At 39.9% G+C, this 21,686-nt stretch overlaps 1 protein-coding gene across 1 annotated transcript in view; it reads left to right on the forward strand.

Moving 5' to 3' along the window:
- The window catches only part of LOC124804238 (pre-mRNA-splicing factor CWC22 homolog), a 141,071-nt gene that overhangs the window by 22,234 nt on the left and 97,151 nt on the right, over positions 1 to 21,686 (forward strand). Inside the window, exons 2-4 of the mRNA XM_047264737.1 lie at positions 10,617 to 10,745; positions 13,283 to 13,471; positions 20,407 to 20,560. Coding sequence (XP_047120693.1) covers positions 10,617 to 10,745; positions 13,283 to 13,471; positions 20,407 to 20,560 — 472 coding nt within the window. The remainder of the gene's footprint in view (positions 1 to 10,616; positions 10,746 to 13,282; positions 13,472 to 20,406; positions 20,561 to 21,686) is intronic.

Genomic DNA, 21,686 nt, shown 5'->3' on the forward strand with positions numbered 1-21,686 from the left:
GGTAGTAAAGCAAAAGGACAGTAGAAGTGATCCACAAAACTACTTTCCAGGATAAGTGACATTGCTTTGTTGTAGAATCTTAGAACGTATTTTGGGCTGAACATAATGAAGTACCTCGAACAGAATGACCTCCTTCATGCCAACTAGCATGGATTCTGAAAACATCAAACATGTGAAACAATTTGCAATTTTCTGACATGACACACTGAAAGCTTGGATTAAGGCAGTCAGGTAGGAGTATTTCTTGATTTCTGAAAAGTATTTGACTCGGTACCATAACTATGCTTATTGTCAAAAGTACGATCATATGGGGCAACATGAAATTTGCGACTGGATTGAGAACTTTTTGGTAGGGTGGATGCAGCATGTTATCTTGGATGGAGATTGATTGTCAGATATAGAAGTAACTTTTGGTGTGCCCCAGGAAGTGTGTTTGGATCTTGCTGTTTTCGTTGTATATTAATGACCTTGTGGATGATATTAGTAGTAACTTCAGGCATTTTGCAGATGATGCTGTTATCTATAATGAAGTACTGTCTGAAAGAAACTGTATAAATTTTCAGTCAGATCTTGATAAGATATCAAATGGTGCAAAGATTGGCAATTTGCTTTAAATGTTCAGAAATGTAAAACTGTGCACTTAAAAAGAGAGAGAGAGAGAGAGAGAAAGAAAGAAAGAAAGAAAGAAAGAAGTATCTTATGACCATAATACCAGTGAGTCACAGTTGGAATCGCCCAACCCTTACAAATACGTGGGTCTAACACTTCATAGAGATGTTAAATAGAATGATGACACAGGCTTAGTTGTGTGTAAATCGGATGGTATCATGGCTCAAGTAGGTTGTAGACTTCGGTTTATTGGTAAAATACTGGGGAAGTGCAAATCATTCTTATGACCCATTCTAGAATGTTGCTCTAGTCTGCAGTACCTCTACCAAATAGGACTAATGGGGGCTTCATGAATGGTCTCAGATTTGCTTGACCCTTGGGAGAGTATCACAGGAATGTTGAAGAAGCTGAACTGGCGGACTCTTGAAGATAGATGCAAAGATCCCGAGAAAGTCTACCAACAAAGTTTCAAGAACCGTCATCCAGTGATGTCTCTAGGTATATGCAACAACTGCCTATGGCACATAGGTCACACAAAGCCACACACGTAGGTACCACAACAAGATTAGAATAATAACAGTACAAACACAGGCATTCAGACAATCATTCCTCCTTCACTCCTCACACAAATGGAATGATTAGAAACCTGATTAATTGGTAGAAAGGGGTGCACCCTCTTCCATGCACTTCACTGTGGTTAGCAGAGTATAGATGTAGATGTAGAAGTACAATGCAATGTTCCTTCGGACATGCAAGGATGTCTCAAGGAACAGGCATTGCGGTCACTACAGTCATTATGATATATAGGAAACGTGTTTGCAGTTGTGAATACAGGCAACAACTGTGAAATGCATGTCCAAAGGAACATTGCATCATACTTCTTACAAACATAGGCACTGCAATATCATGTTTTTCTGCCACTATGAGGCTAGCAACTTTTGATTAAATGTCTCCCCTGTACCGGAATTACAGTAAGTGTACGAATGCAAGTTAATTATGTGTGGACAGCCACATTTAGAAGTTTGGGTCTGGTTGTGAAACATGCATGGATACCCAAAATGGTTTTAAGGTGATCACTCGCAGCCAACAGGAAATCCAGGTTCAAGTCATGGTCCAACACAAATTTTCAATGTTGTCAGTCCGTTCTGTAGTTATAGGTTGCCCATATTTGCTTAACCATTTTGCATATCATTCAGTCTCTTGTATTACCCCTTGCCTGTTTTACTTTCAATGTTTTATTAGTTTATTTCTTTTCCAGTTGTCTTAAATATCTTTGTCTTTTTGCCTGTTGGATTCTCTGCTGGCTTCACTATTTATCTCTCATAGCTACCCATTAGTCTTCTGTTGTATTCCTTTTCCCTGTTTGTCACTTATTACCTAATGCTGCCTTTGATACTCTCTGTGTTAACCTGCAGTTCATGACCACAGAATTATTGTCCACATCTGTCTCTTGTTTTGCAGTTGAAAATTTGGTTTTGAAATCTCTGGCATATGATTAGGTAATGTATCTGAAAAGTTGATTTAAGGTATCTTCCACTTATAAACCCATACTTCATTATTGTTAAACCAAGGGTAGTAATGATAAATTGCAGGCTGGGCAAAATTCTACCAGGCAGCTTCGCCTTTCATTCATTTCTGTGAGTCTGTTTTCTCCTATGAGTGGAATTTTTCCTTCTCTTGCTTTTCCTATTGTCGAATTCCTGTTTCCAATGGCAATTTCAGCTCCCTTAACAATTGGAACAATTTCTTATACCTTATCATGTATTCTTTCTCTCTCTTCTTAAACTGTGGAGCTAGTAGATATATAGACATGTACTTCTGTTTTGGGTTTTGTTTCTATCTTGACTATGATAACGTGATACCTACATTGTCTGGAGTATCTCACCTGCATTCCTATTTATTATTTGTTGTAAGACCTACTCCTGCATTACCCCTACAGATCAAAGGGGCCGGTGTGTGATCCCCCCCCCAAGAAAAAGATGATTTTACTGAATATATTAATTTCCAGGTAACGTAGATAATTTTCAGAAAATAAAAGAGTGTGAAAACCATCTAAAATGAGAAAGATCTAGAAAACAACAAGCTATATATGCCACAGAACACTTTCTAGTTGCTTGTTTGAGAGCTAGTTCACATGAATGTGTTTGCAGCTTGAATGGCTCCAGGGGACATTCCATTCACAGTCTGGTCATACCTGCTGTCAACAACAAATCTGACACTGTTCACAATTCCACAAATAAAACTGTCACCTCAAGAAGTTTAGTAAGGCATGACAGGACAAGAAAGACACTCCACTAGGGGAAAAAAGAAAAACATCATGACTAACTATTCCAAAAGTAGTTGGAAAAACAAAACGGGGTTCTTCTCATTTATAAGCTCACATGTCTATAGTCAGCAGGTCTGTGTTCACACTCATAGTGCTGAGTGAAATACTGATAATAGTGAGCAGACAAATTGACTTAATATTGTATAAACTGTTATTATTGTAAGTTACACTAAAGTGATATATGAAGTGTTACTGTAATATTTTTATAAAATGTTTATATATTCTGTTATTAAATTCAAGGCAACTGTGGTATGTTGAAAGTGGGAGTGACAGCAAATTATATTTGGGGTAGGGAAAGGAGGAGGAGGAAGTAAGGAATCGTGACCCTGCCAGAACCCAACCAGCTGGATTCGTGCTTAATAACACTGTACTCAACAGACCTGGAGTCCTGTTCTTCCTGCAACTTCACATCCCTAATTCCCACTGTATCTAACTCCAACCAACATGTTTCCGTTTTCAAATTCTCTAATGTATCTGCCCTATTATGTTTTCTAACCTTCCACTCTGCAACTCGTAGAATTAATTTTTCCTCATGGAAATGTCTTGCTGAGTAGTCCTTGCTGGAGATCTGAACAGGAGAGTATTTTACCTCTGGACTATTTAACTTAAGACCGAGCGAGGTGGCGCAGTGGTTAGACACTGGACTCGCATTCGGGAGGACGACGGTTCGATCCCACGTCCGGCCATCCTGATTTAGGTTTTCCGTGATTTCCCTAAATCACTCTAGGCAAATGCCGGGATGGTTCCTCTGAAAGGGCACGGCCGACTTCCTTCCCCGTCCTTCCCTAATCCGATGAGACCGATGACCTCGCTGTCTGGTCTCTTCCCCCAACCAACCAACCAACCATTTAACTTAAGAGGATGCCTTCATCATTAAACCATAGTATAAAGCTGAATGTCCTAAGGAAATAAAACAACTTCGGTTTCCCCTTGCTTTTAACTGTCCACAGTGCCAACATAGTGAGGCTATGTTGGTTCTCATGTTACAACACCAAATCAGTCATCCAGACTGTTGCCCTTGTAAGTACTGTAAAGGCCGCCGCCATCCAGGAACCCTGTGTTAGACACCTCTCCAATCTGGTCACATCTGCCTTTCAGCTATTTGTATTATTTAGACATGTAAGCCACCCCACCATAGCAGTCAGTGGTTCATGGGGAGGGGGATGGGAGAACTGTAGACTGAATAATCCACATTCAGAAAGATTCCTTGGTCTGTCTGTCTGTCTGTCTGTAGTTAGGTGTAGTGGTATGTACTGCCTTCTTCACACATTATCCCAGAAACAGAAATTTGGTTGGAATAGTGACCCCATTAAATGGGCAGACCATCTAAAGAGGCCCACCTTTAACCAGTGGTCAGTAGTAATGAAACTGTCACTTGGTGTGCGTGGGTAACTATCTGGAAATGTTGCTGTTGAAACACTCACACGGGCTGTGCACCCAGTGTCCGAGTGAAGTGAGACCAACTGACTGCTGAGCCAAAGTTCTTAGCAAGCTTCCATGCTACTCAATGAAAGAAATTGTGTTGAGTCAATTTCTCTTGCTGCTTTTGACAAGTTGCAGTTGAGGAGTTTGAAAATTATCTCTTCCTCTTATCTCTGCAGTCAATGTACAACTCTTATTTACCGGAGGTGGAATGGATAGTTTAACAGCCAACTTTACGGGGGACTGCCATGTAGTCTTCCCGGGGCCTATGTTGTGGTCCTGAAGGACTTCCTAATATTTCTCAAACCCATCATGTGTTTAGACTAATACCTTTAACACATAGCAATTGTGCAAATCTGCTGCCACCATATTAAACATCACTATGCTAAAATGGGGAAATCACATTTACATAATAAATAAAATCAAACAATCGAAAATCCAAGATGGAATGTAACAGTATTATTAAAGGATAGTTGCTACTCACCATATAGTGGAGATACGAAGTCACAAATAGGCACAACAAAAAGAATCTCACAATTAAATGGTTTCAGCTGCCTGAGACTGCAGTTGTGTGTGTGTGTGTGTGTGTGTGTGTGTGTGTGTATTGTTGATGAAGGCCTTAATGGCCAAAAGCTTTAATTGTGAAGAGTCTTTCTGTTCTGCCACTCTGCGGCTCAGCATCTTTGCTGTATGGTGAGTAGCAACTTTCCTTCTCGTAATATTGTTACATAATAAAAAATTAGACAGACATACTTACCCAGTTAAAATTTTAATGTAGTCCACTGCCATCTTTTCAGACATGCAATATTCTTCACAGCCCTAGTTAATCCTTCTTTATATTTTTGCTAGGCTAATATCCTTCTTTTCTTTAAATTTGTATCTTGGTGGGCTAATGTTAAGAATGGGGGAAGGTTAGGCTGGATGCTTGACTTGTTCTTCACACTGGTTGATAAGCATCCATTTTATGTAGCTAGTGGGAGAATAGTTGTAGGTAATCAACGAGAAGTGAGACAGCAGCTTAAAAGTTTTAATACTGAAAGTGAAAACTTCTGATATTCTTTTGAATTGGTTCCACACAACATTTTAGATTATGTGGCATGGGCAGAGATTGTGGTTACATAAGGACATGATAAGTTAGCTCTTTCTTTTTTTCCTTCCCCTAATACACTGCACATTTTGAGGTGGTATTACTATCAGTTTTCATGCATTTCTACAAAACATTGTTTCTCTGCTATTTTCTTATGACCACCTGAAATGTCACACCTCCTTGCACTGCCAACACACCTCTTGATGGATAATGTCATCACTGAAAGCCAACATTGCTCTGCAAAACTTGTGAGTAATTTTGTAGTCCCTCTTCTTAACTTTTGCCTGTGATTGACAACCAAATACTGGAACCCCAATTGATCAGGATTCTCATAGCTGACCCTCCTGTCGATTACACTGTGCTTCAATCTTTCAATATGCATTATTGATCGTGATCAGCTTCAATAATAAGTCAATTTCTTAAAAAAAGGCAAGCCCACACACACACACACACACACCACACACACACACACACACACACACACACACACACACACACCATTTCTTCTGAAGAACAGGGATTCTTCCATCTGATTGATCATCAACCCGTAGTAATGACATCCTCCAAATGCTCACACGGACCAAAGTAATTTTGGATACATGCAGTGCAAGACCATATGGCATTCTGTGTGGACTGAGGCGTAGTCCATACACAGTGATGCAGTCATTTGCTGCTGTGGTATTTTGTATAACCAGAATTAAATTAGATTGATATTAGTTTGACAGGGAGACAACCCCTGAGTTTATTTTCAAAATAAATTTTTGGAGATCTTATTCTATTGCTGCATTTACTTACCAGTTTACACTGATGGATGTAGGCAGGGTAGTAACTTTGGCCAATCCATAGTCTGCCTTTTTTTATCCTAAAGATTTACTTACTGTACCAGTTCACAGTTTGTGATGCTGAGGTATGCACTGAGGTAACAAAAGTCATGGGATATCTCCTAATATAATGTCTGACCTCCTTTTGTCTGGCATAGTGCAGCAACTCAAGATGGCATGGACTCAACACATCGTTGGAAGTTCCTTGCAGAAATATTGAGCCATGCTGCCTCTATAGCCATACATAATTGCGAAAGTGTTGCCAGTTCAGGATTGTATGTTCGAACTGACCTCTCAATTACATCCTTTAAATGGGATTCATGTCCGGTGACCTGGATGGCCAAATCATTCCCTCGAATTGTCCAGAATGTTCTTCAAACCGATCGTGAACAGTTGTGGCCTGATGACATGGCACATTGTCATCCACAAAACTTCCATTGTTGTTTGGGAACATGACATCCACAAATAACTATAAATGGTCTCCAAGTAGGTGAACATCCAGAGGAACCAGTCCATTCTATGTAAACGCAGCTCACACAGTTATAGAGCCACCTCTAGCTTGCACAGTGCCTCGTTGACAACTTGTGTCCATGGCTTCATGGAGTCTGCGATACACGCGAAGCCTGTCATCAACTCTTACCAACTTACATCTGGACTCATCTGACCATGCCACGGTTTTTCAGTTGTCTAGGATCCAACCGATACGGTCACAAGCCCAGGAGAGGCGCTGCAGGCGATGTCTTGCTGTTAGCAAAAGCACTCACACCCATCGTCAACTGTTATAGCCCATTAATGCCAAATTTTGCAGCACTGTCCTAATGGATATGTTCGTTATACATCCCACATTTATTTCCGTAGTAATTTCACAAAGTGTTGGTTGTCTTTTAGCACTGACAACTCTATGCAAATGCCACTGCTCTTGGTTGTTAAGTGGAGGCTGTCAACCACATTGTCTGTGTTGAGAGGTAATGCCTGAACTATGGTATGCTCGATGTTTGGCACACTCTTGATGCTCTGGATTACAGAGTCTTGAATTCGCTAACAGTTCCCAAAATGGAATGTCCCATGCATCTAGCTCCGATTACAATTCCACACTGAAAGTCTGTTAATTTCTGTCATGCTGCTATAGTCACTTAGGAAAGCTTTTCACATGAATCACCTGAGTAGAAATGACAACTCTGTCAATGCATTTCTCTTTTATACCTTGTGTATGTGATACTACCGCCATCTGTGTATGTGCATCTCTCTATCCCATGACTTTTGTCACATCAATGTATCCAACCTGTAGACCACTGTGGCAAATGAGATGCTGTACAGCCACAGAGTCCCTCATCTGCTCAAATTTCCTGAGTGCACAATAAGCCATTCAATGCATGTACCCAAACTTTTCCAGTCCGTCCAGTACACATTTTGCCTTTGACATCTAATGATGCAGGCGATATTGAGTGCAGGGTACCAGGACATCTCGTAATTACAGACATTGAACAACACACACAAAATAAAACTGTCCTACTTTCTGTAACCTTGCTGTTGAGGAACAGTATCAAGCATCTTTGGAGTAGCTGGAAGAGGGGTGACAAACTGGGTTTGAATCTTACTTCCCGACCATGTGTTAGCTTTTTCTGGTTATTGAGTTGAAGTGAAGGGTCTTAGTTCAGCTCTGGATGGAGCCCCATTCTTTGATGCACAGCTTTCTTTTGCAGTGAGAAGACCCAACAGTGTGCATTGCCTGTTGCGTTCAGATGTCAGTATGCTGTGATTTGGAAGAGTGCAACCAACTTGATAATAAGAAATGGTATAAGTGCATAAATATGCCCTGTATTTTGAATGATAATTTTGAAAATGTGAAAATTAGGGATTTGCAGTTCTCTCATTCTCCCAAAGGTATTGGGAAGGATTATCTTGTGTGGTTTCTCAAAAGATTATAACAGTCAAACTTCTTCAGTATTTATGTAGGCCTGTTTTAAAAAGCTTTTGTAAATTTATTGTTCTCAGTACATTACTGATAAATTAGTGACGAGTTTCTGTGAATAGTTTATTTTGTAACGAAACTTCAAGTATAGATGGTAATGGTTGTGCTATTGTGTGCCCTTAGGATGTACAAAACCAACAAACATTGTTGGCCCTACCCAGATACTACAGCTCCTTAGCATTTAGGTTCTCATCTGTGTGGCAAATTAACCTCTCATTGGTCATTAATACAAGGCTGTGCCATAACCAATGTCTATGGAGATGGTGATCTGCACCCAAATGTAAAATTATTGAGAATGTGTTCTTAATTAAGTTGTAGAGTACTGGAACACTATGTTGTATAGGCTTGCTTGGAAAAAAAATCTATTTAGATGGAACACCAAACACTGACATTAACTGTGAGAATAATGAAGAAATTTTGAGCAGTGGCAGTAAATTTAAGGACTGAGCTATAGGAAGCATTTTGGTAGTACTCAGTGACCTGTATAGCTAGCAGAACAGCTGGTGTACAGTGACCAAGGTCAAGGAGAAAGTATGTAATCCTATATCCATTATTATTATTATTATTATTTTCAACTGTGTAAAATAGCTAATATTACACAGTCCAGTCACATGTTTGATGTCAACATGCAATAACTACTCACAGATGGCAGGTGGCAGCACTAGCAGTGGAGGGTATATAAATCATGTCGGGGGCTGTGGAAAACAGTGCAGTCATTGTTGTAATGTGGTGCACCACAGGGGTGACAGGGATGAACGATGGCTACAGAGATGTGTACGGACAAATAGATATGTAACTGTTGAGAAACTGACTGCCCAGATAAACCAAGGGGCTACCAACAGTGTGACCTCAGTGATTGTTTTGCAAATGTTGCATAAGGGCCTCCGCAGCTTGAGTCTGGTTAATCAGCAGTGGAGGCAGGAATTTGCATGCCAGTACCACAATTGGATGTCCGCTGAGTGGTGACAGATGGCCTTTTCGGATGAATCAGGTTTTATGCTCTACCAGACAGAGGCTGTTGACATGTATAGCCCTGCAACAATCGTCAGAAGGATCCAAGCCAGAGTAGGGAGTGTTAGGGTCTAGGGAATATTTTCATGACATTTTTTGGGTGATCTCATCGTTCTGGAAGGTACAGTGAAAATCAATAGAAGTACGCATCTACCCATGGGCACTATGTCCTACCCTACATGCAGTTTGTTTTTTTTGTTGGCACAGTGGCATTGACCAGCAGGACAGTGCAACACATTGCACTGCTTGCATTGCACATTTGGGTTTAAAGAGCACCAGGATGAGTTTACTCCCCTGGCTACCAAACTTCCGAGATATAAAACCCAATCAAGAATCTGTTCGTGCCATGGATCTTCAACGGAGAAACCTAGTGCAGCTGGTGTGGCACTGGAGTCAGCATGGCTCCACATCCCTGTCAGGACTTCTCAGAACATCACAGACTCTCTTTCTGCGTGTCTGTGCTGCAAAAGGTGGTTATTCAGGCTTTTGACGTGTTGTCACTTTAATGTGACTGCACTGTGTGTGTGTGTGTGTGTGTGTGTGTGTGTGTGTGTGTGTGTGTCAGTAACAGAGAAAGAAATGATACCATCTCTGATGGTATGAGTCATTGGGGGCATGTTGCATTTGTTATTTAGCAAGCTTTTGATAGCGTAAGAATAATGTTGGAATATGTTCAAACTGGAGATTGATGGGTTGCAGCTTTATATTGAAAGAGAACAGATGAAATATGATGTCAGGGTGGTTTTGGGTCCAGTTTCACAAGTAGTTATTTGTCAGAGGGAGATACTGTTCCAAGCAAATGGATATCTCTGATGCTGCTCCATTATGCGGAGATCTTGTGTGTGCTTCTAGGAAACACATATTTTGAGAAACGAAGATAACCTGCCAAGTGTATTCTCATTTCATCAGTCTGGTTACACAGTGCACTACTAGAGAGGGAGCAAATATTTGACAGGATGTGCAGAAAAACTGAAACTGGAAAACTACCTAACATTACCAACAAACTAAGAATAAGAATAAAAATTACCCAGTGCAGTTTGTGGTAAATTTCAAATGCAATTATGATATCCAGTACACAGTTCACGTGGCACCTTAATACAGACTGCAGTAAATTCTCGATATGATACATACTCAACAAAATGACAAACAAAAATTGCTTTACCAACTGATCAAGCTAATACACTATTGTCATTGAAGCAGAGTCTTTCTTCGACCATGTATTTTCTAGAATTTATTGTAATATTTTAGTTTTTGGTAATATTTCATTTCCCCCTTCTATAATATGCCCTTTAATGATATGTGTTCAATACTTCCTATGTTGATAAGTCCTTATGTATATTGAAATTACCCATTGTCATTCTTTTCTAGTTTCCCAATATTGGAGAGTTGTTGCTGCGGCGGATTGTTATTCAGTTCAGACGTGGCTTCAAAAGAAATGATAAAAGCACATGCATTTCAGCTGTAACATTCATCGCACATCTTGTTAACCAGAGAGTGGTAAGTCAAACATAGAGTTAATGTGCATGATCAATACTGTCTGGTTTCGAGTCCACTTCGCTGTTCTCCTCCTGTAGTGATTTTTGAATGATGTATTCACTATTACTAGCTGAAATTTATTGCAGAACTCAATATTTCTCCTCTCTCATTTCTAGTACAAAAACTGTATCCCTCTGTAACTCTGTTTCATATTCCTTCTCCTACTATGGCATTCCAATCTCCTATTTTATTTTATATTTACATATTGAATTACACATTCAGTATCACTGTATATATTCTCTATCTTGTCTTTGCTTTCGACTTGCATACCTGAACTATTGTTTTGGGTGTTGGTTTATTGTCAGTTCTGATGAGAGTAAACCTATCTTTTCCATATAAAGCTACACCTCAAGGAATACTTTAGAAGACACTTCCTCATACTTAAAATTATGGTAGATAAGATATTTCTCTTTTCCAGACAAGCTTCTTTTTACTATTGCCAGTCCATATGTTACATTCTCTTTACTTCTATCATCAGTTATTTTACTGCTTAAATAGCAAAACTCATCTACTACCAGGTGGTTATTATAAAAGTGCAGCTACTCATGGTGGTCCAGTGAGAGCCGTAATTATCATATGTCAGTGGAACTTGGTGGTGATTATCATATGTCAGTGAAACTTGGTAGATATGCTAATGTGTTTATGTGAAACCAGTTTATGCTGGGGAAAAAAAAAATAGTTCTAAATTTGGCCAACAAGTGCAAATATGGCCCAATACAGCATCTCATTGACATTTTTGGTGCTTTTGATGTGTGTGTTTGTGGTCATATGCCATCCCATTGTGCATCAGAACCTGTTTATGGAAAAAAGTATGCCAGAACTCCATATGACAATTGATCTTGTGAATTACCTCAACTGTGCACAAACTACCCAAACCATTACCTTCCCTGGTCGCAAGGTTGCCTGATATTTAAAAAGGAAAAATAGGTGCAGGAATATAAATTGTTTGATTGCCTGTCATACCTCAAAATCTTGAAGAAATTTAGCGGCTTCATTGAAAAAATTTGCAAACGTTTCACCTTGCACCTCCTCCTCTGTTCAAAAAAGTAGGGTACATCTACATCCATACTCTGCAAACCTCTGTGAAGTGCATGGCAGAGGGTACATCTGACTGAACCAGTCATTAGGATTTTTTTACATACTGAGTGTGGGAAGAACAATTCTTTCAGTGACTTTGTGTGTGCTGTAATTAATCTAATCTTGTCCTTATGATCCCTATTGGAGTGATGTGTGGGGGTTGTAGTATATTCCTAGAGTCATCATTTAAAGCCAATTCTCGACACTTCATAGGTGGTCTTTCTTGGGATAGTTTTCATCCATCTTCAAGAGTCTACCGGTTTAATATCTTTAGCATACCTGTGACAGTCTCCCATGGATCAAACAAATCTGTGACCATTCTTGCTGCCATTTCTGAATATGTTCAGTATGGGTAATATTCTAGGTTGGGTCACAAAACTGATTTGTAGCGATCTCCTTTGTAGACTGATTGCATTGCCTCAGAATTCTGCCAAAAAAGTAAAGTTTCAGGTACCCACACAAAACTACAATCAGTGAGCAAAAGAACTATGAGTATTAGGCTGTAGAACCCTTGCATAGCATTCCATGAAGCTTGCAGGTTTTACAAATGGTCCACTTCCTTTCATTAACAGACCATTACTTTTGTGATCAACAGCTTTTGCTACAGAGAATCTTGTATACCTACATTAAAAGAGAACAGATAAGAAGAAATGTATTTTCCACATGTGAAGCATTGCAGTTTTTAAACTGTGTTTCTGAGCAGGTTACAAGATAAAGTAACAACAAAAATATCTCTTGATCGTATGTGGAAGGAAAAAAAGCACTGTTGTTCCAGTGAATCAGCCATAATTTTCACCCTTGTTATTTGGAAATGTTATAAAATACTGTATTTCATTTGGAGCTCCAGTGTTAAAATTCAATGTAATGAATAGCTACCATGTTACTGAACATGTAACAGTCTTTTTTTCATGCCATATTGTATTTTTTTAAATGTCTGATTTTTACAGTGGACACAGAGCTAAATTATGTGAATCAGTGTAGTTTAATCTATTTTGGTTTATCACAGCTTCTTTGTAATTTTTCTTGAGCAATTACATACATGTGGCTAATTGGGTAGATTACTAACAGTGACTTTTAAAGCAAAAGTACTTATCTATTTGGTGAGTGACCTTTTTTTATAGAAATTGTATTACTTAGTCAAGGAATATGTGCAGATGCAGTAAGAGTACCCTGTGCTGTTTTCTTTCTTTTTTTTCTATCATATTAAAATGGAGTTTCTTTTTCTTTCAAAATGAAGTGTTTTAAAGAAGATTGGTTGTAATAAATTTTGACTTGTTGTTGTCAGCAAACAGGAGAACTTCATGTTTACTAAGTTATCATAAGGAAAAAACATTTTTTGTTGCCACTATTTGCATGTTTAATGGGGCATGTCAATATTTACAACAATGTTTTAATCTAGGAATGTGTTGTTACTTTTGCAGGCTCATGAAATATTAGCACTGGAAATCCTTACATTGTTGATTGAAACACCAACTGATGATTCTGTTGAAGTAGCAATTGCATTTCTCAAAGAATGTGGCATGAAGCTAACAGAAGTGTCCAACAAAGGAGTTCTTGCCATCTTTGAGATGCTTCGTAATATTTTACATGAAGGACATCTAGAAAAAAGGGTTTGTATTTTTACAGTATAACTTCCTTTATTGTGCAAAAAAGAAAATTCAGTTCAGAAAATTGATAAAATCACAAATAGATAGAAAGACTGGCCATTACTTATGTTGTAGATGGATGTATACTCTGCAAGCCACCTTTCAATGTGAGGTAGAGGATTTCCTGGTTTCACTTTCTGTTCCAATTGTGAACGACATATGAAAAAAATAGCACTCAATAAGAGCTAAAACTTTTCTCATTTTTCATTCATCATTTTGTAACAAATTGTGACAGCCATCAGAATTTGATGAACCTGTAACAAAATTAATCACTCCATTTTGGATGTTTTCTAACTACTCTATTAATCATTTATAGTAAGGGTTGCAGAGGGATGAGGAATTATCAGAAATTGGTTGAACAAGATTTTTTATTCTCTGTTGGGCGACTTTTGTCGATTTTCTATTATGCAGTCAGTCATCTCAGTATCTGTTGTTTCATCATTTGCACAATGGGAGAGTGAAACCATACCAAAATCTTCTGTTTGTTAAACAGCATGCTTACATAGTTTTATATTATCCAATTCTAACATACTATCAATCAGCAGTAAAGAATCAGTAATAGGTACCTTAATACAGTGCAACTACTGTGTGTAACGTTTAGTAGGTAGTCTGCACCATAGTCCTGAATCGGCAGAAGTTGATAGACGTTGGAATGCTTCCGCTGACAGTCATTTGTTTTTTGTTGCAATCAACACTAGGTTGCCGACCATATTGTGTGAGGTAGCTATTGTCTGTTATTGTTTTGCACTTTACTGTTCTGGGTAGTTTTTATTGTGCAGTACATTACCAAAATGAGTGATGAGTAGTTTCTGGTACATCCCATGCGTTACCTACAATCGCAGAAGGCCTGCTGTTGAAAGGAAATCAATGCAACGCAGCAATGCTGCCTAAACTGTTTTGTGTGCTACTTAATGCTGGAAAACAGAAAGGGGGCGGAAGGAATTGCTTCACTCCATCTACAGATCTTTGACGATAGCTGCTACTTGCACAGGACAAAGTGTGCATAGCATTGGGATGTTCAAACAGTTTCCAAGAAACACTCTGGCAAATCACCAAAAATATCTAGGGAAAAAAGATGAGTTTCCATTTCAGATGTTTTGTTCATGAACACTTTGAAGGCTCCCTCTATTTTGCATGAATTACTTTATATTGCACCTTTCATTACTGCCATATTATTTGTATGGAAATGCCACTGATTATTGTCTTATTTCAAAATACATTCATGGTACAGTACAGCCCCACTGTTGACAAAATTATGCTCAATACAGTCACATGAGATGCAATAAGACACACAAACAGAAGATCTTGACGGTAAAAATGAATGACTACATGGAAGTATTTTTACAAAAGTGTGACAGCTTCAACAAATGAAAAAAAAATACCATTCATTTATTTCTGTTTTATACTGTTTCCTTTCCTTGGATAAGTGTACACAATTGCTGCAGTTAGAATCTTCATTAACCATGTTAATGCATAATACAGTTTCAGGTTCACTTGCAAACAACATTTAAAGCGATTTTTATCTGTGCATTACTTCTGCTTTTGGTCAAACACAACATGCTGCTTGTGGTGCGAACACTGCAGATGGTAAGCATGGCTGCCCCCGCCCTCCCCCCCCCTGACTTCTCATCCTTTGTCAGCCTATGTGGGAGGGTGGGCTTGCTTCTCCCCCTGAACTCTTGTCATTGTACATAGCCCTTGAAACTTTCTGATATAGTAAAGCCATATGTTGAAAGGGTTCTGAAGCCTGTAACTTTGCCTTTTGCGACTACGCTCTTTCCATTTGAGTTACCCATGCATGACTCACGAATTGTCCATACAACTTCAGTTCTAGCAGTACCTCTCTCCTACTTTCCAAACGTCACAGATGTTATCCTGAATACTTCATTAGACTAGCACTTGTGGAAAAAAAAGGATATCACAGGGAAATGGTTTGGCCACAACCTAAGGGTTGATTCTACAAAGAATCTTTCACACAAAGCAGATTGATTGCTGTTAAGAAAATTGCTGGCAGATTACAACTACACTCCTGGAAATTGAAATAAGAACACCATGAATTCATTGTCCCAGGAAGGGGAAACTTTATTGATACATTCCTGGGGTCAGATACATCACATGATCACACTGACAGAACCACAGGCACATAGACACAGGCAACAGAGCATGCACAATGTCGGCACTAGTACAGTGTATATCCACCTTTCGCAGCAATGCAGGCTGCTATTCTCCCATGGAGACGATCGTAGAGATGCTGGATGTAGTCCTGTGGAACGGCTTGCCATGCCATTTCCACCTGGCGCCTCAGTTGGACCAGCGTTCGTGCTGGACGTGCAGACCGCGTGAGACGACGCTTCATCCAGTCCCAAACATGCTCAATGGGGGACAGATCCGGAGATCTTGCTGGCCAGGGTAGTTGACTTACACCTTCTAGAGCACGTTGGGTGGCACGGGATACATGCGGACGTGCATTGTCCTGTTGGAACAGCAAGTTCCCTTGCCGGTCTAGGAATGGTAGAACGATGGGTTCGATGACGGTTTGGATGTACCGTGCACTATTCAGTGTCCCCTCGACGATCACCAGTGGTGTACGGCCAGTGTAGGAGATCGCTCCCCACACCATGATGTCGGGTGTTGGCCCTGTGTGCCTCGGTCGTATGCAGTCCTGATTGTGGCGCTCACCTGCACGGCGCCAAACACGCATACGACCATCATTGGCACCAAGGCAGAAGCGACTCTCATCGCTGAAGACGACACGTCTCCATTTGTCCCTCCATTCACGCCTGTCGCGACACCACTGGAGGCGGGCTGCACGATGTTGGGGCGTGAGCGGAAGACGGCCTAACGGTGTGCGGGACCGTAGCCCAGCTTCATGGAGACGGTTGCGAATGGTCCTCGCCGATACCCCAGGAGCAACAGTGTCCCTAATTTGCTGGGAAGTGGCGGTGCGGTCCCCTACGGCACTGCGTAGGATCCTACGGTCTTGGCGTGCATCCGTGCGTCGCTGCGGTCCGGTCCCAGGTCGACGGGCACGTGCACCTTCCGCCGACCACTGGCGACAACATCGATGTACTGTGGAGACCTCACGCCCCACGTGTTGAGCAATTCGGCGGTACGTCCACCCGGCCTCCCGCGTGCCCACTATACGCCCTCGCTCAAAGTCCGTCAACTGCACATACGGTTCACGTCCACGCTGTCGCGGCATGCTACCAGTGTTAAAGACTGCGATGGAGCTCCGTATGCCACGGCAAACTGGCTGACACTGACGGCGGCGGTGCACAAATGCTGCGCAGCTAGCGCCATTCGACGGCCAACACCGCGGTTCCTGGTGTGTCCGCTGTGCCGTGCGTGTTATCATTGCTTGTACAGCCCTCTCGCAGTGTCCGGAGCAAGTATGGTGGGTCTGACACACCGGTGTCAATGTGTTCTTTTTTCCATTTCCAGGAGTGTATATGTCAGACCAGGAACCGAAGCCAAAACTGTGTTATTTGTAGGCAGTGCTCCTACAGACTGACCTATCTGAGCATGTCTCACAAACTGCCTTCATAGCTTTATTTGTACCAGTAACAAGGTCTTACTTTGCATGAGAACATTTTTGGTGTTTGGAGAGCAGAAACTGAGTTACTGGTAAAACTGAAGCTATGAGTTTGGGCTGTGAGTTGTGTCCAGATTACTCAGTTGGTAAGGGTGTTGCTTGAGAAAGGGACAGATCTGATCTAGAGTTGCAGAGTGAAAGATCAAAACAATTATGCTTTTAACCCATTATTATGAATATAGTGTTCTCATTTTCCCACACTATTGGTCATTTCTCACCAATGCGTTGATCGATATGAATGAAACTTGGCACATTATGGGGACAGTTCCTAATGAGAGGCTTCCGTGTGGCAAAACCTTGAAAAATCTTCGTATGGATTTCCTTTCATATATATTACATAACAACTGTTCTTCTATTTAGGCTTCTAGAAAATGATTTCCAACTATTTCAGATGGTGATTCACTTTTATTACAGATTGAGTTATGTAGATCTGTATTGAGTGGACTCTAAATTCAAATTGATTCAAATTATGCAAAGTTTTTCAGTAGCTTTGTTACCCATTACTAATTTGCTCATTTGCTGGTGACTCTTGTCTTGCAAGCGTCTGATATGTTTAACAGTGGCAAAATGTTAGCATTACCTTTAACTGCAGGAAGCAGTACCATATAGAAATCATTTCAAGGAATACAAAGTACAGCTCTTCTGGGATAAGGTTGCATTTATTTTCTAAAAAGTAATTTTGTAAGTGCTTTGAAATATAGCACTACAGAAGAATGTTGAAGATTAGGTCGGTAGAGCTGAAAACTAATGAAGAGGAACTGAATCGAACTGGAAAAAAAAAGAAATTTATAGTACATCTTGACTAAGAAAAGTTACTTGTTAATAAGACACATCTTAAGACATCAAGGAATTGTCAGTTTGGTAATAGAGGGCAGTGTGGAAATTAAAAACTGTAGATGAAGGCCAAGGTTTAACTTCAGTAATTAAGTTCAGATGGCTGTAAGTAGGATAGTTATGCAGCAGAGATGAAAAGACGTGCATGGGATAGACTAGCATGGACAACTGCATCAAACCAGACTTCTGATTGAAGACCAGCACAGCAACTAGTACTGGGCCCTATTTCCTCAGAAATGTCACCAGGCAGCTTTGTGACAGCTTCTTCGATTGCTTGAAGAAACGATATGAATGGCAAGAAATGTGATGTCAGAGGAAAATTGAAAGACCTTCCCATATTGCTGTTATACATTGTTCAAATCCTCATTTGTTAAATTACAAATAGAACATCTAAAGGAAGCTTCTTGCCATAAATTAGTAGTAGGGCAGTTCATCTTTGCTATTTGCCTTGGGGTGGACTGAAGTTACGCTATTAGCTAACTGTCAGGAACTTGATGTTGTGTCTGGAGAAGTACATGATAAATCCAATCTCTGAAGAGTACAGGTAATTCTCTTTAATCAGTCGGTAAGAGACCGAAATACACAGTGACTGGAAGTTGAAATGTACAATAATCTAAATGCTGTGCTGGATGCACTCCTGAAAATTGTTGGAATATCCCATCTTCCAAGGATAATTTCAAGATTCTCATTGCTTGCATTTTTGGGATAGAGAGAATTTTATACAGCTAGAAGCTGGTCATGGAACTGAATTTGAGAACTTGGTTACTAAGTTATTTTCGTGGTACAGTTCATGAAGACTGCATTTACTGCCAGTAGGATTAAATGTGAAAAGATTTTGTGACTAGTTAAAGAGAGATTTTAACCAACAGCTGCCATCATTTGCTGACAATGAACAATCTTAGAACTTTGGTTCACAGGTCTGACATAGACTGTCATCCTTCATGGTTGGGGGGGGGGGGGGGGGGGACAAGACAAAAGTCTGTGGTCAGGAAAAGTGAATGCTCAGGTCAGATTGATAAAGCTCTGCACATGAAAATGTCAGAAAGACGAAAGATGTGTTGTTAAATGCATAGCTTTTCTTCTGTATATGGAAAATGTTTCTTAAGAAATTGCCAAATACAAGGGAATGATGGACTATTTATGTGTGTTGGCTCTGGTTTCAGTAGTGAATAAACACATATTTCAGCTGCAGAACTGACATCTCCCATTGAGGCAATAATATTTGTAGCCCTTTTGCTTTATATTCAACGGTAGATTGGTTTTTATCAGACGATTTTTCATGTAACTCTTGTTACGCTTGTTTTTGTTATCAATAACACATTTGACAAGTTTTTCTGGACCATGACATGTTGGTTATTTCACCTCCACAGCTGTGGTAGGTTTATTTTAGAGCTATGGAGAATTTGTTGCGTGATGCAAGCTGTAACACTATTCTGACTGTATATATTTATATGCCAGTGTTCAGAGGTCAACTCCTTATCACATCCCACTTAGTTTTTTCACAGTGTTGCCATGCCATTTTTTTAACATCAGCAACCATGATGTGATGAGCTGAATCAAGATATGCATGATCAAAACATCAGATTAGACAAAACTCAAATGGAAGAAATCTGTTCCTTGTGTAGTTGTCAACAAATATTGTTATGGCTCTTCAGTATAACCCAGCTCTAACAGTACTTCTGTAGAGATTATCTCAAAGGTGATCACAACATGCCTCAAGATTGCAATTCTAAATAGAAATTGCCAAATTATTAAAGAACTGGCGTATTTCACATATCTGTCTATAAAAGAGATATTAGTGTACTAATACTATGTGATACTTTTTCAGTGTTCTCCAGTAACTGTGGTTCTAATGTGGAATTTGCAGTAATCTGATATAAGGCATTGTCTTCGTAAGTTTAGTATTTAATGCATCTGCTGTTCACTTTTGTGCTATAGTAATGATGGAAATAAAATTTAATGTAATGGCCCCATTTTGAGCACCAGAGATGTTGTAATGATGGGGTATAAATTAAATTAAAACAGAGATGGGGAGTAACAATAATTATGTTTATCACATTATGGTTAGGAGTGATGTAAGAAGTAAACGATTGTGGTTTTGCTTTTCACAGAGTTTAAATTTATCTGACTCTGCCCTATTAGCTAATAGTCTTTTCTATACTGTGCACATATGTTTTATTTACTGAATTTTTGTAAGACAATGTATGCTTCTGATATTGAAATTACTGTAAAACTCTGTAACCGGAGTTAGTGCAAGGTATTATACATAACTGTTCAGCACAAATAATGGTTGCCGATTTCTGTATGTTCTGTAGACATTTTCATAGTTGAGGATGGAGACATGGGTTGTTTATGTACCATTCTTAAGTGGTTTATTATTATTCTTGAAGAAGGTGTAGAAAGCTTGAAGCAATTTTTGTATGCATGAGTGCTCAGTTTTCAGTTATGTATTAACTTGATCAATTCTTTCCAGGTACAATATATGATAGAAGTTATATTCCAAATTCGTAAAGATGAATTTAGAGACCATGTATCAGTCATTCCAGAACTGGACCTTGTAGAAGAGGAGGACCAGTTCACTCATCTGATAACACTGGATGAAGCAAAAAATGCAGAAGAGATATTAAGTATGTACTGTAATCATTCATTAATTTTCCTTCAGGAAGTTAGTTTTTAAAGAATGTTGTTAAACATCATCATCAAGTATTTTTCGTGGTCAGAAGATATTTCAGATAAAATATCTGCAAAGAATCCACTTCCGTTGCAAATTGTACTCTCTCTGTGTGTGGCTGTCCCTTCTTCCATTGGTTGAGATTCTACTACACTATGTGATCAAAAGTATCCAGACACCCCCACAAACATATGTTTTTCACATTAAGTGCATTGTGTTGCCACCTACTGCCAGGTACTCCATATCAGGAACCTCAGTAGTCATTAGACATAATGAGAGAACAGAATGGGGTGCTGTGCGGAACTCACGTATTTCGAATGTGCTCAAGTGATTGGATGTCACATGTGTCATACATATGTACGTGAGATTTCCATACTCCTAAACATCCCTAGGTCCACTGTTTCCAATGTGATAGTGAAGTGGAAACGTGAGGGGACAAGTACAGTGCAAAAGCGTACAGGCCGACCTCGTCTGTTGACTGACAGACCACCAACAGTTGAAGAGGTTTGTAATGTGTAATAGTCAGGCATCTGTCCAGACCATCACACAGGTATTCCAAACTGCATCAGGATCCACTGCAAGTAGTATGACAGTTAGGCAGGAGGTGAGAAAACTTGGATTTCATGGTCGAGTGGTTGCTCATAAGCCACACATCATGCTGGTAAATGCTAAACGACGCCTTGCTTGGGGTAAGGAGCATAAACATTGGACGATTGAAGAGTGGAGAAATATTGTGTGGAGTGACAAATCACAGAACACAATGTGAAGATCCGACGGCAGGGTGTGGGTATGGCAAAAGCCCAGTGAACATCATCTGCCAGCGTGTGTAGTGCCAACAGTAAAATTCAGAGGCGGTGGTGTTATTGTATGGTCGTGTTTCTCATAGGGGGGGGGGGGGCTTGCACCCCTTATTGTTTTGTGTGGCACTACCACAGCATAGACCTACACTGATGTTTTAAGCACCTTCTTGCTTCCCACTGTTGAAGAGAAATTCGGGGATGGCGATTGCATCTTTCAACACTATCGAGCACCTGTTCATAATGTACGGCCTCTGGCAGAGTGGTTACATGACAATAACATCC

This window comes from Schistocerca piceifrons, chromosome 1 (assembly GCF_021461385.2).
Source record: "Schistocerca piceifrons isolate TAMUIC-IGC-003096 chromosome 1, iqSchPice1.1, whole genome shotgun sequence".
Lineage (NCBI taxonomy): Eukaryota > Metazoa > Arthropoda > Insecta > Orthoptera > Acrididae > Schistocerca > Schistocerca piceifrons.